A 17,594-nucleotide genomic window follows, 5' to 3' on the forward strand; every position below is an offset into this window, starting at 1 on the left:
TGAAGAGTGTCTACACCAATCCACTATTCGTGTGAGAAACACGGCCCACCGATAATATTTTATCAGTGGTACGCCTAAACCACCATTATCTCTTTTACGGTACATTGTTGAATTAGCTATTCTTTGTCTTTTGTTTTGCCAAATATAGGTGTTAATAATTTTTTGAAGTGCCTTTAATTGGGAGTTTGGAATGTTTGTAGGGACAGTTTGAAAAATATATAGTATCTTTGGCAGTATAGTCATCTTGACCGCGTTTATCCTTCCAACCCAAGACAAATTTTTATGTTGCCAGGACCGTAATTCCTGTTGAATATTTTTAATGAGTAGGGAATAGTTGAGTGTTAAGGTATTATGGGTAGAAATGGAAATAAAAACTCCCAAATACTTTAAGGATATTGGTTGATACTTGAGTTCGTGAGTCTGTTCTATTGTGTCAATTTCCACTTGAGAGAGCTCTAGCCCCAAGAATTCAGATTTGCTTGCATTAATTTTAAAATTGGAGTGCTTTCCATATATGGATAATTCCTCCATGAGAAATCTAATAGAGCTAATCGGGGATGACAACGTTAAGAATACGTCATCCGCGTATAGGGTGACCTTATAGTCCCTAGGGCCTATCCGAATGCCCTTAATGTTGGTATTCTGTCTAATTCTAGAAGCTAAAACTCCCATCGCCAAAACAAACAATAGGGGGGAAAGCGGGCAACCTTGTCTAGTTCCATTCAGTATCGGGAACAAAGGTGATAGATCATTGTTCACTGCAATTTTAGCGCTTGGGCAACTGTATAGGGCAAATACTTTTTCTATAAATTTAGTGGGGAAGCCAAATTGTATGAGCGTCTGTCTAAGGAATGACCAGTCCAGCCGGTCGAAAGCTTTTTCCGCATCCATTGACACAAAGACAGACGGAATCTTATGTGAGGATGCATACTCTAACAATGTGATTATTTTCGTGGTGTTGTCCCTAGCTTCTCGTCCCGGTGTAAATCCGGCTTGATTTAAATTAATTAGGGATGGGAGTAGTTTGTTTAAGCGGTGTGCTAGAATTTTGGCGTATATCTTAGTGTCGACGTTCAATAGGGAGATCGGTCTAAAATTCGGCGGATTATCTGGTGACTTACCCGGTTTGGGTATGACCGTTATGTTTGCCTCTAGCATGGATGTTGGGAAAGTGACTTGGCTAGACGCAAGGTTAAATACATGCAGTAAGTGGGGGAGGAGAATTTGTTGGAAAACTTGATAGTACTTGGCCGTGAGGCCATCTGGACCCGGGCATTTTCCTGCATTCAGCAGTTTAATCGCTGCAGCTATTTCTGTAGGGGTTATTGGGGAATTTAGATCCTTAACTTGCTCTTCTGTGAGTTTAGGGAGTTTACAGCTATGGAGGTATTCTAAAAGTGTGTTGTCTACTTTGTCTCTATCTTTCTGAGGATTAATATTATACAGCTTGGAGTAATAATCATGAAACTGTTGCAGGATCTCAGGAGTGGTCCTAACTTTCATACCACTGGGTGTTTTAATGTTGTGAATGTATGTTTTCAGTCTTTTCTTTCTAAGGGCCCGTGCTAAGAGCTTGCCTGCTTTATTTCCTTCATAGAAATATAATTGTTTTGTTCTCATATGTGCTTTTTGGTGCTCTATTGATAGAAAATCGTTTAATTGGGCACGGAGGGAAGTGACTTCCACTAATAGTTGAGGATTGGAGGGGTCCTGTTTATGGGCATATTCAGCGTGGGTCAGTTTTAAGGTCAATGTGTTGTACAGCTGTCTAGCTATTTTTTGAATACGAGATTTGAGTTTGATAAATTCTCCTCGAATGGAGCATTTGTGTGCCTCCCAAAGTATGTAAGGATCTGAAACTGAATTAATGTTAAGCTCAAAATATTCTCTTAGCGCTTTAGTTAGGTTTTCTATATTTACGGAGTTCCCCAAGAGAGAATCATCTAGTCTCCAATTATTTGAGGTATGGGATGTATCTGGCCATTTAAATTTAACTTCCACAGCCGAGTGATCCGACCATGAGCTTGGTGTTATGTGACTTTGAGTAATCAGGGAAAGGCCTTCTTGATTTGTGAGTATATAATCTATCCTGCTGTAGGACAGGTTCGGGTGGGAAAAGAACGTATAATCTCTCTTGTCAGGGTTAATGAATCTCCATATGTCATAGAGATTATGGTCTCTCAGGGCTCTCCAAAGAAATTTTGTGGTCTTCTGGGAGATCATAGTGTTGGGGTTAGAGGAGTCCAGTTTACGGTTAAATGGGAAATTAAAGTCCCCTCCCAGAAAAACTATACCCTGTGACAGGTCCAAATACTTGCGGAACAATGATTTAAAAAAGGGTAAGTGCTGTGAATTTGGAGCGTAAATGTTTAGGAAAGAAACCTTCCTGCCAAAGAGTAGTCCAGATATGCCAATGTACCTACCATCAGTATCTTTATCGAGTTTGTGAAGTGTGAATGGTATTGTTTTCTTTATAAGAATACTGACCCCTCTTTTCTTAACTCCTGCTGAGCTGTGGTAGTGTTGTGTATACTGGGCCCCAAAATAAGCAGGTTCTTTATGTCTCTTAAAATGGGTCTCTTGTAGGAAGAGAATATCTGCCCCTCTCTTAGCTAAGTCAAATAATACTTTGTATCGTTTACTAGGGGAATTGAATCCTTTTACGTTCTGGGTGGTTATATTTAATCTACGTATTTCCTGATCCATGGTGTAAGTGTTAGAGCGGGACTTTCGGGACTCCTGTCTGTGTGGAGCATAATAAAAACCATGTGCATAGCCTAACATGACCATAAACAACAATGCAATAATAACAATAACAAAAACAAAATAACATTACAGAGCCAGGTAACTTCGACCCGTAGTGGCGCCGGGAGCGAAGACAGCCACAAGGGCCATCTCCACCCCCCCCCCGCCCCTATTCTGTAGAAAAAAAGGAATCGTCTTTCCTTTTTGGGGATAGATAATGGCAACAATAATCAATGTCAGTAAATTGAAACAATTTCGGGGATCATTCTTAAGATAGTTCGTCCAGATGAGGAAACTGAAAATATTACATAAACAGCTAACAAACATACCTAAACTTCCTGTTAGTCTCATTTTTCACCTTAAAAGGGGTCAGAGAGACACAAGTGTCCACCTGTAATTTACCGTCCATTTCTTGATCTCGGGGATCTAGGTTGTAAAATACCTTGGGCTTCAGGATCCTGGGTATTTGCCTGGTGTGGAGGAGAAAACTTTTTCTGGGAATTGTTTACAGTCCTCCACCCTTGAGAAGACATTGAAGATCTTTGATCTCTCTGAGAGGTTTCACCCTCGGATAGCTGGAGTGTTGCAGGTGCCTCTAAGTTCATAGCCTTACAAAAGTCTCCAATCTCTGAAACATCTTTGCAGATATGCCGTCTGTCTTCATGGATCACCATTACATGGGTAGGGAAGCCCCACCAATAGGGAATTCTCTTGAGACGGAGGAGTTGTGTTAGAGGACTAAACTCTCTCCTTTGTTGGAGGGTCCGTTGAGAGAGATCTGCAAAAAATTGTAAAACTGTGCCTCTAAATTTTATTGGCTGATTTTTCCTGGAGAAACCAAGTATTTCCTCCTTGTCTCTGAAGTTTTTAAATTTAATAATTATGTCCCTAGGGGGCGCCGTTGCTGGTGGTTTCGGGCGCAAGGCCCTATGTGCTCTATCCCACAGGATGGATTCTGATGATTTGTCACCAGATAGATGAGTGAATAAAGCCGGCAAATAGGTAGGGAGATCTTTAGGTAAAACAGATTCTGGAATCCCACGGATACGCAAATTCGTCCTCCTACTCCTGTTCTCTAAGTCATCAACTTTGTCATATAAAAACTCCATAGATTTTTGCTGAGCGTCGTAACACTCTTGTAGTTGGGTAAAATCTTCCTTCATAGAGTCATTACCTTCCTCCAGGGCTTCTACCCGGAAACCTAATGCATGAACATCTTGCTTAAGATCTGCAAGTTCTTCTCTGACACTTGCCCTTACAATATCAGCTATGTCTTGTTTAGAGGGGAGGGAGGAGAGTATGTCTGCTGGAATTTGAATTAATTCTTGCGCTTCATGGTCAGCGTCTGCATGTGGGACTTTTTGGGTTTCAGTTAGCTCTGATGATATATTGTCACTTTGTGATGATTGCTCCGCAGCACTAAAGTAGGAGGTAACTGATTGGTGCTTGCCTGGCGTAGGTTTGTTTAATCTCTCCTGTCTGGATTTTTGTTTTGACGCCATTTTTATTTATCGTGTTGATAGCAAAGTTTAAGTCCAGTATGTGAATAAAGACAAATAGTGGCAATTGTGTCTTAAATGTTGGTATACCAAGCACCCTGACTAGGTGATAGCAGCCTTAAATCCAGTGTCATCAAAAATAGAAAAAAGGAAAAACACAAATCCTTCCTTTGAAACCCTCTTTCTTTCTTGTGCCTTTAAGATTAGGTCCCTGTGTCAGGTGTATAAATGTCAACAAAAAGGTCCCAGTCTTATATTCTGTGCAATACTGTTGGCCGGAATATAGGTAATGATATATTATGTCCTACGTCTGGGAGCAATACTTATAGCCACTATAGCCGTGTGTGGACGCGTGCCAGCACATTCACAAGCCCAAGAGCAGTTGCGTTAGATCCCAGGGAATCCCGGTATAGTTTCACAGTCTCTCGATGTGATAGCACATGCAGCGCTGTGCTCAGTCACACTCACCTCCACTCGTTGAGGGCAATAAGAGTCTGGATGTTTGGATATCCCAAGGTGAGCCCCCGGTACTGTCTTTAGAACTTTTCAAGTTTAGATGCGTAGCAGGTTTTAGTCGCGGCTAGGCCTCACCCCGGGACACCACGGTAGAGCTTCTTGTCTGTTCCGGTGTCACTTCATATGACCGCAAGTGATCCTCAGCTCCTCACAAGACGGTCCCCCTAGTCTGGGCTGTTTAAAGGTGATTAGTGCCCTGTTTGATGAAGATTCATTGCATTGCCATTAACGGAGCAAGGGATTATGCAGCCATCTTGGTTGCGTCCTAGCTACGCCCCCCAAATTTTGCAATTTGTTAGAAAAAACTCTACAGCTCGTTTGAAATTGAGAGTAAGCACTGTCTTTTTATTATGTATTCGTTGATTATGCAATTAATCTGTATGCAATGGTCCTTTCAAGTTTGTTTCTCAGTCATTTGTGGAGGGATATGGATGAAGGGATAGATATAGGCCAGACAATATCTGGTAAAACAGGAGTCATTATTAACAAGTCTAATGGCATAAATGATTTAATACCAAGTTCCTCTTAACCAACATATTATTTAAAGAAAAAAGGCAAAGATTTCTAGTGACAGCTTAGTTTATTGTCTGTTTTTAAATAGTAGAGGTTCCTTTGACAGCAACCAGTAACAACTGGTAGTGTTGCCATGTACCTAAATATCTCACCTACAAGTAAAGGCTCTAGTAATAAGCTCTAGTATGTTGTGCATAATAACCAATACTGTCCCAAATTTAAATCTATTGTATTCTAAAATATAGGGCCTAGAAATGTATTTTCCTCCTTCTGCATATATCTAATGGTAGTAGCTGGTAGTAAATGCTCTATGTTAGTTTATACAGCTTAGCAACAGCTCATAATAATAATTATGAATTGTAAAACTGTTGCAAACTATCATTATATACCTCAATAATAGCTGTTGCTATCAGTTGCATGCCTCTGGAATTCCTACACCTTAAAGGGACAGTAAAGCCATAATTAGACATTCATGATTTAGACAGAGCATACATTTTTTAACAACTTTCCAATTTACTTCTATTATTTAATTTGCTTCCTTCTCTTGTTATCCTTTGCTGAAAGGTTTATCTAGGAAAGCTCAGGAGCAGCAAATAACCTAGGTTATAGCTGCGGATTGGTGGCTGCATATATACACTGATTGTCATTGACTTATCCATGTGTTCAGTTAGAAACCAGTAGTGCATTGCTGCTCCTTCAACAAATTATACCATGAGAATGAAGGACATTTTATACTAGAAGTCAATTGGAAAGTTGTGTAAAATTGTATGTTCTACCTAAATCATGAAAGAAAAATATTTCATGTCCCTTTAATGCCACCTGAGATGCAAGGCTTCTTTAGCATATTTTGTAATATAAGCCATAGTTGGGTGGTTTGTTTAATACAAGTGGTTTACCCTTTAACTACAAATACATTTTCTCCTAATTATAAAAGTGAGAGGTATACTTTTCAAATGCATAGACTACTTATTCTACATAATTTCAGCAACTATGGTAATAACAGAGCTGCTTAAAACCATGGTAGTACTACAGTGTAAGAGAGACAAAGGAGCTGGTTGTATTGTTGCCTAGGAACCTTACTTAGCTTCTGTATACAGACAGGAAAAAAGGCTTCTGCCCGCCCAGATCTCTGTAGTATGAATCAGAAAATCCAAAGGAACAGCACCATAATAGGACAAATAGGAGGAAATACACTTATCATTTGCTCAGACCAAGAACAGTAAGTGGTCAACTTTTTCTCCTCTTTTTTGTAACTGAAATTTAATAACTTGTTTTTAGGCAAAGTGGACTTTATATTGCCATCTTCTTTGGCAGCCAAGGGGTTAAGGTTTTCTGTCTGTATACTGAAATCTATCAGTCTGTTCTAGTCTAGAATATATATATACACACACATATATATATATATATATATATATATATATATATATATATATATATATATATATATGCATATTTTGCTATTGTTTAAGCTGATCCCTAGCATATTCTGCACTGTCTGGTGCACAATCCATTACCAAGTTGTATCTATATATCACAAATAGAGTGACATCCATATCTGGGGCAGCCTAGGATAAAGAGTTACTGGGTCTTTATGCTTAAAGGGACAGTTTACTCAAATTTTTTCTCCCCTTTAATTTGTTCCCAATGATCCACTTTACCCGCTGGAGTGTATTAAATTGTTTACAAGTAGCTCCTTTACCCTTATATTGGCATTTGAAATAGCTTATTTAGCATGTGGTATCCCCACCTATTCTGAAAGTTTGTGGCCGCAGGTCCAAGCTATAGATAAGCTTTGTAAACACAGCCAGCAGAAGAAATTAAACTCCCTGTGGGATATAGCAGAGATAAGGTAATAAAATGTGTATTTTCCATTGTTCTCTCCAAGTACTGGTGATTGTTTTATGGACAGATATAAGATAAAGAAGCAGGTATATGTGCACAATGTGATACAGTAATGAGATCTGATTATACCTACAAGCTCAACCCATTTTATTAGGTTGTGGCTGCAAAACACAAAATCAAAGCTTTAATATACACAAAAAAACTTAAAAAGCTAATTTTCACACAATTTTACTCTGCAGTTGGTAAAAAAAAGCAATTGTAAACACATTTTTGGAAAAACTATTTTTCAGTATACTGTCCCTTTAACCAAAATGTAGCTGTTGTGGTATTCTTGCTTGGGGAACATCCACTAATGCAGTACTATTGTAAAGTAAATTAGTTTAATTTCTGCACGTAAATCAAACATAACAATATATTTTAAAAAAATAAAATTTTATTGAAAAATCTACTAAGAGACAAAATTAAAAACAGGATTTAAATCATTACTCACAGAGGATACATTTTAATGGGGTAATCAAAGGGATTTGTGTACCGTATATTTTCTATTAGGCAAAAATGTATTTTAAAGGGATATGGAACTCAAAAATAAACTTTCATGGTTTTGATAGAGCAAATAATCTGAAAACTTTTACAAATATTCTGCTATCAAATTTACTTTATTTTCTATATACCTAGATATGCTCAAGAGCATGCACCTATCTGGAACAGTATATGGCGGTAGTTTTAGCACTAATGGGCCAGATTATTAGTGGAGCGAAAATATTGCTTACGCAGCGAAGGTGGTAGGTTGCACAGCGATGGGAAGCAGATTTAAATATATATATTTTACAAGCATAACACACTCCCCATAGACCGCAATGTAAAGGCACTTTTCAGTGCTGTTTTTTTTTTTCTAACACCCCACACCCGCCAGCTTTAACCCCTAAAAACTGCTTTGTGTAGTTATTTTTTATATATATAAAAAAAATGTGGCCTTAATTCCAAACACAGCTTGTTTTCATAATATTATTTTTTCATTTTCGTTTTTTTGCCATAAAATATAGCAGTATGTTTTTTTTTTGTTCTTGTTATAGTATTCCTGAACTATTAAAGGACCATTTAATACAGTAGAATTGAATAATAAAAAGTGCATAACAAAAATTGTTTAAATGAGTAATAGATTTTGTTCTAACAAATTTGTCTTTAATTTTCTGCCCCCTGTATCATGTGACAGCTATTTATCAATCACACTGGCCTAGATTTAGAGTTTGGCGGTAGCCGTGAAAACCAGCGTTAGAGGCTCCTAACGCTGGTTTTAGGCTACCTCCGGTATTTGGAGTCACTCAAAAAAGGGTCTAATGCTCACTTTTCAGCCGCGACTTTTCCATACCGCAGATCCCCTTACGTAAATTGCGTATCCTATCTTTTCAATGGGATTTTTCTAACTCCGGTATTTAGAGTCGTGTCTGAAGTGAGCGTTAGAATTCTAACGACAAAACTCCAGCCGCAGAAAAAAAGTCAGTAGTTAAGAGCTTTCTGGGCTAATGCCGGTTCATAAAGCTCTTAACTACTGTACTCTAAAGTACACTAACACCCATAAACTACCTATGTACCCCTAAACCGAGGTCCCCCCACATCGCCGCCACTCGATTAAATTTTTTTAACCCCTAATCTGCCGACCGCCACCTACGTTATACTTATGTACCCCTAATCTGCTGCCCCTAACACCGCCGACCCCTATATTATATTTATTAACCCCTAACCTGCCCCCCACAACGTCGCCGCCAGCTACCTACAATAATTAACCCCTAATCTGCCGTCCGCACGCCGCCGCCACCTACATTATAGCTATGTACCCCTAATCTGCTGCCCCTAACACCGCCGACCCCTATATTATATTTATTAATCCCTAATCTGCCCCCCACAACGTCGCCTCCACCTGCCTACACTTATTAACCCCTAATCTGCCGAGCAGACCGCACCGCTATCATAATAAAGTTATTAACCCCTACTCCGCCTCACTAACCCTATAATAAATAGTATTAACCCCTAATCTGCCCTCCCAAACATCGCCGACACCTAACTTCAAACATTAACCCCTAATCTGCCGACTGGAGCTCACCGCTATTCTAATAAATGTATTAACCCCTAAAGCTAAGTCTAACCCTAACACTAACACCCCCCTAACTTAAATATAATTTAAATCTAACGAAATAAATTAACTCTTATTAAATAAATTATTCCTATTTAAAGCTAAATACTTACCTGTAAAATAAATCCTAATATAGCTACAATATAAATTATAATTAAATTATAGCTATTTTAGGATTAATATTTATTTTACAGGCAACTTTGTATTTATTTTGACCAGGTACAATAGCTATTAAATAGTTAAGAACTATTTAATAGCTAAAATAGTTAAAATAATTACAAAATTACCTGTAAAATAAATCCTAACCTAAGTTACAATTAAACCTAACACTATACTATCATTAAATTAATTAAATAAAATACCTACAATTACCTACAATTAAACCTAACACTACACTATCAATACATTAATTAAATACAATACCTAAAAATAACTACAATGAAATAAACTAACTAAAGTACAAAAAATCAGAGAATAGAATCCTATCAGCCAATAGGAATTCGAGGGACGCCATCTTGGATGACGTCATTTAAAGGAACCGTCATTCGTCGTTCAGTCGTCGGCCAGGATGGATGTTCCGCGTCGGAGGTCTTCAGGATGCTGCCGCTCCGGATGGATGACTATAGAAGATCCCGCTTGGATGAAGACTTCAATCGGATGGAAGACCTCTTCTGCCCCGCTTGGATGAAGACTTCTACCGGATGGAGGACCTCTTCTTGCTCCGCTTGGATCAAGACTTCGGACCCTCTTCTGGACCGATCGCTGAACCCGGTGAGGTGAAGACAAGGTAGGGAGATCTTCAGGGGCTTAGTGTTAGGTTTATTTAAGGGGGGTTTGGGTTAGATTAGGGGTATGTGGGTGGTGGGTTGTAATGTTGGGGGGGTATTGTATGTTTTTTTTTACAGGCAAAAGAGCTGAACTTCTTGGGGCATGCCCCGCAAAGGGCCCTGTTCAGGGCTGGTAAGGTAAAAGAGCTTTGAACTTTAGTAATCTAGAATAGGGTAGGGTATTTTTTTTATTTTGGGGGGCTTTGTTATTTTATTAGGGGGCTTAGAGTAGGTGTAATTAGTTTAAAATTGTTGTAATATTTTTCTTATGTTTGTAAATATTTTATTATTTTTTGTAACTTAGTTCTTTTTTATTTTTTGTACTTTAGTTAGTTTATTTCATTGTAGTTATTTGTAGGTATTGTATTTAATTAATTTATTGATAGTGTAGTGTTAGGTTTAATTGTAGGTAATTGTAGGTATTTAATTTAATTAATTTATTGATAGTGTAGTGTTAGGTTTAATTGTAACTTAGGTTAGGATTTATTTTACATGTAAATTTGTAATTATTTTAACTATTTTAGCTATTAAATAGTTCTTAACTATTTAATAGCTATTGTACCTGGTTAAAATAAATACAAAGTTACCTGTAAAATAAATATTAATCCTAAAATAGCTATAATATAATTATAATTTATATTGTAGCTATATTAGGATTTATTTTACAGGTAAGTATTTATCTTTAAATAGGAATCATTTATTTAATAAGAGTTAATTAATTTCGTTAGATTAAAATTATATTTAATTTAGGGGGGGTGTTAGGGTTAGACTTAGCTTTAGGGGTTAATACATTTATTAGAATAGCGGTGAGCTCCAGTCGTCAGATTAGGGGTTAATAATTGAAGTTAGGTGTCGGCGATGTTAGGGAGGGCAGATTAGGGGTTTATACTATTTATTATAGGGTTAGTGAGGCGGATTAGGGGTTAATAACTTTATAATAATAGCGGTGCGGTCCTGTCGGCAGATTAGGGGTTAATAAGTGTAGGCAGGTGGAGGCGACATTGTGGGGGCAGATTAGGGGTTAATAAATATAATATAGGGGTCGGCGATGTTAGGGCAGCAGATTAGGGGTACATAGGGATAATGTAAGTAGCGGCGGTTTACGGAGCGGCAGATTAGGGGTTAATAATAATATGCAGGGGTCAGCGATAGCGGGGGCGGCAGATTAGGGGTTAATAAGTGTAAGGTTAGGGGTGTTTAGACTCGGGGTACATGTTAAAGTGTTAGGTGCAGACGTAGGAAGTGTTTCCCCATAGCAAACAATGGGGCTGCGTTAGGAGCTGAACGTGGCTTTTTTGCAGGTGTTAGGTTTTTTTTTCAGCTCAAACAGCCCCATTGTTTCCTATGGGGGAATCGTGCACGAGCACGTTTTTGAGGCTGGCCACTTGCGTAAGCAACTCTGGTATCGAGAGTTGAAGCTGCGTTAAATATGCTCTACGCTCCTTTTTTGGAGCCTAACGCAGCCTTTATGTGGACTCTCAATACCAGAGTTATTTTTATGGTGCGGCCAGAAAAAAGCCGGCGTTAGCTTTTCGGGTCCTTACCGACAAAACTCTAAATCTAGCCGACTGAGAGCCACTGCACATGCTCAGTAGGATCTGGTGCCTTTAGAAAGTGTTATAAATGTGACTACACATATATACACAAACATACATACACAGCCACTAAGGGGGCACTCTCCCGTGTGGTATAAAAAGTCCAATGCAATATAACCGTTTGTAATGCTCCAATCCTCAAATTATGTGTCCAGCCCCGGCAGCTTTTTGTCAAAGGGTGGTCAACCTCTCTGATGGCCTCAGAATGTGTGCATTTAAAAAGATTGTGCACAATTTTATCATGGAAGCAAATTGGAAAGACTCTTGATTTTAGTGTCCCTTTTAATTGTGACGTGGATTACATAAAAGTTTAGCATATCTTTTTAGCTAAAAATGGTGGAAACCACTGTTCATCTAGAATGGATTACATGTCTCATTTTTGTTACATGATACTTAACTACTTCTTTATATTCTACTGTACATTCAAGTATTGCAGCTGTAGTTTTATGATTTCAAATAGTTAACCTTGCAATCTTTCACTGGTTATAAAGCAACCAGGGACAGAAGTTATGTAACATTTATATTGGTGCTTGTGGTGATTATCAGCTGCTGCATTTTTAAATTTGCATTGCAAAATATGTTATTGGTGTTTGCGTACCACTTGGGTAATTTTATTAAACGACAATGGAAAATGTAGTTATTAAGGGAAGTATATATTCAATATTGTCACAATCTATACTATAATTTGGTTTGTAATGTCTGTCGCCGTCGGCAGTTGCGCACCCATCCTCAAAGGAATGTTGGATGCGCGTGCAGCCACCTCACGGTAACGAGACAGCTTCAGGAGCTCCAACTCTCAGCTGTAACATAACAGCTGAGACCTGGAGCTTCTGAAGCTTTAGGCATCTGCCGCATATGGAGCCGGAGCATGATCCGTGCTCCGCCTCCATATGAGGCCAGATGCCTGATCGTTACAGACGGTGACACTGTGTGTGTAACCGTCTGTAACGATCTTCTGCTGGTGCCGGCGGGAGGTGTGGGTGGGTGGTGGGTGAGCGGCTCAGCAGGGAAGGGGAGGCAGTGAGAGTGCCCTAATTTAAAAAAAAAAAAAAAAAGACAAGGGGAGAAAGAGAGGGGAGAAAGAGAGGGAGGAGACAGAGCAAAAGAGAGGAGAGAGAGCAAAAGAGAGGGGGGAGAGAGAGCAGAGAGAAGGGGGGAGAGCAAAAGAGAGAGGAGAGAGAGCAAAACAGAGTAGGGAGAGAGAGCAAATGAGAGGGGGGAGAGAGAGCAAAAGAGGGGAGAGAGAGCAAAAGAGGGGAGGGAGAGAGAGAGAGCAAAAGAGAGGGGAGAGGGAGAGAAAAAGAGGGGAGCGAGAGAGCAAAAGAGAGGGGAGAGGGAGAGCAAAAGAGAGGGGGAGAAAGAGAAAAAGAGAGGGGAGAGAGAGAGCAAATGAGAGGGGGTAGAGAGAGCAAAAGAGAGGGGAGAGGGAGAGCAAAAGAGAGCGGAGAGCAAAATAGAGGGGGGAGAGAGAGCATAAGAGAGGGAGAGAGAGGGCAAAAGAGAGGGGGGAGAGGGAGAGCAAAAGAGAGGGGGAGAGAAAAAGAGAGGGGGAGAGGGAAAGCAAAAGAAAGGGGGAGAGGGAGAGCAAAAAAGAGGGGGGGAGAGAGAGCAAACGAGAGGGGGAAGAGAGAGCAAACGAGAGGGGGGAGAGAGAGCAAAAGAGAGGAGGGAGAGATAGCAAAAGAGAGGGGAGAGAGCAAATGAGAGTGGGGAAAGAGAGCAAATGAGAGGGTGGAGAGAGAGCAAATGAGTGGGGGGAGAGAGAGCAAAAGAAAGGGGAGTGGGAGAGCAAAAGAGAGGGGTGAGAGAGTGCAAAAGAGAGGGGGAGAGAGCGCAAAAGAGAGGGGGAGAGAGAGAGTAAAAGAGAGGGGGGGAGAGAGAGCAAAAGAGAAGGGGGAGAGAGAGCAAAAGAGAAGGGGGAGAGAGAGCAAAAGAGAGGGGGAGAGAGAGCAAAAGAGAGGGGGGAGAGAGAGCAAGAGAGGGCGGAGAGAGAGCAAAAGAGAGGGGGGAGAGAGAGCAAAAGAGAGGGGGAGAGAGACCAAAAGAGAGGGGGGGGGGAGAGAGAGCAAAAGAGAGAGAGGGAGATAGAGCAAAAGAGAGGGGGAGAGAGAGAAAGCAAAAGGGGCGGTGAAAGAATCCACCTGGATGGATCCTTTGACCACCCTGCCTTTTTCGGAATCCACCTGGATGGCAGGGTTGTGAAAGAATCCACCTGAATGCTGCATAAGCTGCATCCAGGTGGATTCAGAGAATGGCAGGGTGGTTCCGTCACCACAATAGACTGCCCTCTGGGCAGGCTTTCCAACTAGTCAAATATAACTTCATACTGTTTAAACAATAACAACTCTATATGCCCTGAATATTTTCATTTACAAAGTAGCTGTAATCATAAACCACCTTCCTAGCATATAGAGCTGGATAATATGAAAGGTAATTATGGAAAGTAATTATACTTAAAGGGACAGTACACTGTAAAATTATTTTTATATTAATGTATTTTCAATGACTTGTTATACCAGCTGCAGAGTATAAAATGTATGAGACATTGCATTTTCAGGTTTATTTGTGTATATGAAGTAGCTGGTTTTGTGCTTTTAAACCACAGCCTATTATAATGGGTTGAGCTTCTGGTAATATCATATCTCATTATGTTATCACTTTGTGTACACACACTAGCTTCCTTATTTTATATTTGTCTGGAAAACTAAAGATCAATTCATAGAGAGAGCAATGTAAAATTATCATTTTATTACTTAACCACTCCCCTGTGAGTTAAATTTCTTCTGCTGGCTGTGTTTGCAATAACTGAGACTCCAGTACCAAAACTTTCAGTATAGGATGGGAAACCAAAAGCTAAATCAGCTATTTCAAAGGCCAAAATAGGGGTAAAGGAGCCACTTGTAAACAATGTAATACACTCCAGCAGGTAAAATGGATCATTGGGAACAATTTAAATGGGAGAAAATTTTGGGGTAAACTGTCCCTTTAATAAAAGTTACATTTTATTCTATAATTCCCAGATATTGTAGTCTGAAAACAGATTACCCTCCTCACAAACCAAATGGGGCTCTGGCACATTTGACTTTATTTTGAATCTGATTTGATCAATGTCACTACTTCTGTGCCTGCATCTGTTTTTCACTCACCATATTTAAGATCTTACCAAACCCAGCTGCTCTTATGTATGCAATTTCTAGAATTCACCCTATTTTTATCTAGTGTTAATTCACTAATTTATTTTTTTGTGCATTGACAACCCTGTCACATAGATGCAGCAAATTAATTCAAAATACATATCCTAACCTACAGAGCTCTAAACAATCTTTCCACACAACAGATGCTTCCCAAACCACTTACCTAGATGTAAGTCCATCCTCCATCATAACTGCTGTCTCCTAGCCTCACTCTGCAGATTACCTTCCAAAGGACTGAAAACTAATTTGCCCAAACATGCTTACCAGCTACTCTTCTTGAAGTTCCTCATCAGATCTCCCCACCAGTATACACCATTTGACAAGCTCAGACAAGCAACCCCTATTTCACCCCTAAATTTCTAAAGTTTTATATCTGGATTTTAAGTATGTATAAGGTGAATGTACTGTTAATATATTCAGGGCTACAGAATAAGACAGGACTTTAAAGTTTGACTGCTTATAAACTATAGGTCTCGATTACAATCAATTAATGATTTGCTCCCGAAAACGCTGGAGCCGAGTTTCTAGACTGATCACAATGCTATATTGTTGCACTTTAAAGTATTTCCGAATATATTACTAAACTCATGATCATGAATGCTCACTCCAGATGACAAGTTCAGTAACGTAGGCTTTGGATTTAGCTTAAACGAAGGACCATCCCCTATAAAAACCTGTTCATGAAATCGTGATCTCGTTTAAGGGTCTGTTAAGTCAGTGGGGTCACAATATACAGTTTGAAGAATGCTAAAATCCAGTAACAGAAAATATAAATTGTTTTGCATAGAAAATCGTAGTCCCCATTTTGTTTTCAGTTCACGCCAAAATGGAACTGTCCCTTTAAAAAACAATAGAAATAAATATAGTTTAAAACAAGACTTGTAAAAGTTGAAAAGTGACCAATTAGTGATAGAAAGAGTGAACAGTCTGTCCATCCTGACAACCTAAAAGATGCATTTAGATGGGTTAGTAATGGTGCAGATGTATACAGATTTTATTAATTAACTAAGGGCAAAATTATACGTTCTCTGTACGGCTATACTGCTGAAAAATTGGCCTTTGCGCGAGGAATAGCAGGTTTCCCGTATTACAAGTCACGGCGGTACAGCTATACCGCAAGCCTTTTAGCCTGTAATGCAACTCTACATTCTGCACTCAAAAAATGGCTTTTGAGTGTGGAATTTTCATTGTGTCTGCATTACAGATTGTGCGGTCTGGCTATAACGCTAGCGCCATTAAAAAAAAAACACTCAACCAACTCCCTCAAAAAAAACCCTAAGTCTAAAAAAACTTAAGCTACCCATTGCCCCTAAAGGAGCATTTGTATGGGCTTTGCCCTTAAAAAGGACAATCAGTTTTTAAGTGCCCATTAAAAAATAAAAAATAAACTAATCTAAAAAAAAAGTGAATTTAAAAGAGTCTTAAAATGACATGCTCTATCTGAATCCTGCAAGTTTATTTTTTTTAAGGGATCTCCTTTAAAAACCTGATTTTTAATAAAGTAGGAACAGTTAGTGGCAATCAGGACAGAACGAGTGTGATTTACAATCAAATGTTAAAAATGAAATATAAAAACACGCCATTTGTAGATGTTGGGGTCCTGAAGTGAGTTTTCCTACAAATCCCATTAGCTGTACATGATTTCACATAGTCAACACACACATATATATATATATGTACTCTGTGTCCCTCTCTGCATCGGCCAGCGATGGTGCCGATCGTTGGCGGCGTGGGAGGGCTTGGGGGGAGGTGGGTGGGCGGCCCATCGCTGGAGGAGGCAGGCAGGAAGGGGGCATGAAGGGGAGTGGGAGCGGGTGGGACCGCTATGCCACGCTACAGCATGGCAGTGAGTAGGGAGGAGGGGGAAGGAGGAGAAGGGGATCCTATGTGGGATCTGTGCCTGGAAAGGGATCTGGGAGGGGGGTATGCTTATCAGGGGGGGCAGCTACACTACGGAAAAAAAGTGTTTTTTTTTGTTTTTTTTAAAAATAACATTAATTTAGAGCAAACTGGGTATGGGCAGACCTAAGATAGTGGCAAATAGATAGAGGGGGAGGGTTAGAGAGCTGTTTTGGGGGGGGGGGGGGCTCAGGGAGCCATATATGTCTGCTATTTCTGAACAAAGGGGATCCCAGAGAAGCATTTACAACCATTTGTGCCATAATTGCACAAGCTATTTGTAAATAATTTCAGTGAGAAAGCTAGTTTGTGAAAAAGTAAATGATTTTATTTTTTATTTGATCGCATTTGGCTGTGAAATGGTGGCATGAAATATACCAAAATGGGCCTAGATCAATACTTTTTGTTGTCTACTAAAAATATATATATACACATGTGAAGGGTTATTCAGGGATTCCTGCTAGATATCAGTTTTACAATGTAACTATTCCTAATTTTGAAAACAAAAAATTGTTTGGAAATAGCAAAGTGCTACTTGTACTTATTGCCCTATAACTTGCAAAAAAAGCAAAGAACATGTAAACATTGGGTATTTCTAAACTCAGGACAAAATTTAGAAACTATTTAGCATGGGTGTTTTTTGGTGGTTGTAGATGTGTAACACATTTTGGGGGTCAAAGTTAGAAAAAGTGTTTTTTTTTTATTTTTTTATCATATTTTATAAAAAAAAATTATAGTAAATTATATGATATGATAAAAATAATGGTATTTTTAGAAAGTCCATTTAATGGTGATAAATACGGTATATAATATGTGTGTACAGTAAATGAGTA

The 17,594-nt window shown here is 39.2% G+C and overlaps 1 protein-coding gene across 1 annotated transcript in view; it reads left to right on the forward strand.

Moving 5' to 3' along the window:
• Window positions 1-4,684: 4,684 nt before the first annotated feature.
• EFCAB5 (EF-hand calcium binding domain 5) overlaps window positions 4,685-17,594 on the forward strand; it is a 208,160-nt gene continuing 195,250 nt past the window's right edge. Inside the window, exon 1 of the mRNA XM_053705221.1 lies at window positions 4,685-4,760. Coding sequence (XP_053561196.1) covers window positions 4,685-4,760 — 76 coding nt within the window. The remainder of the gene's footprint in view (window positions 4,761-17,594) is intronic.

The sequence above is a fragment of the Bombina bombina genome, chromosome 3, assembly GCF_027579735.1.
Source record: "Bombina bombina isolate aBomBom1 chromosome 3, aBomBom1.pri, whole genome shotgun sequence".
Classification (NCBI taxonomy): Eukaryota; Metazoa; Chordata; class Amphibia; order Anura; family Bombinatoridae; genus Bombina; species Bombina bombina.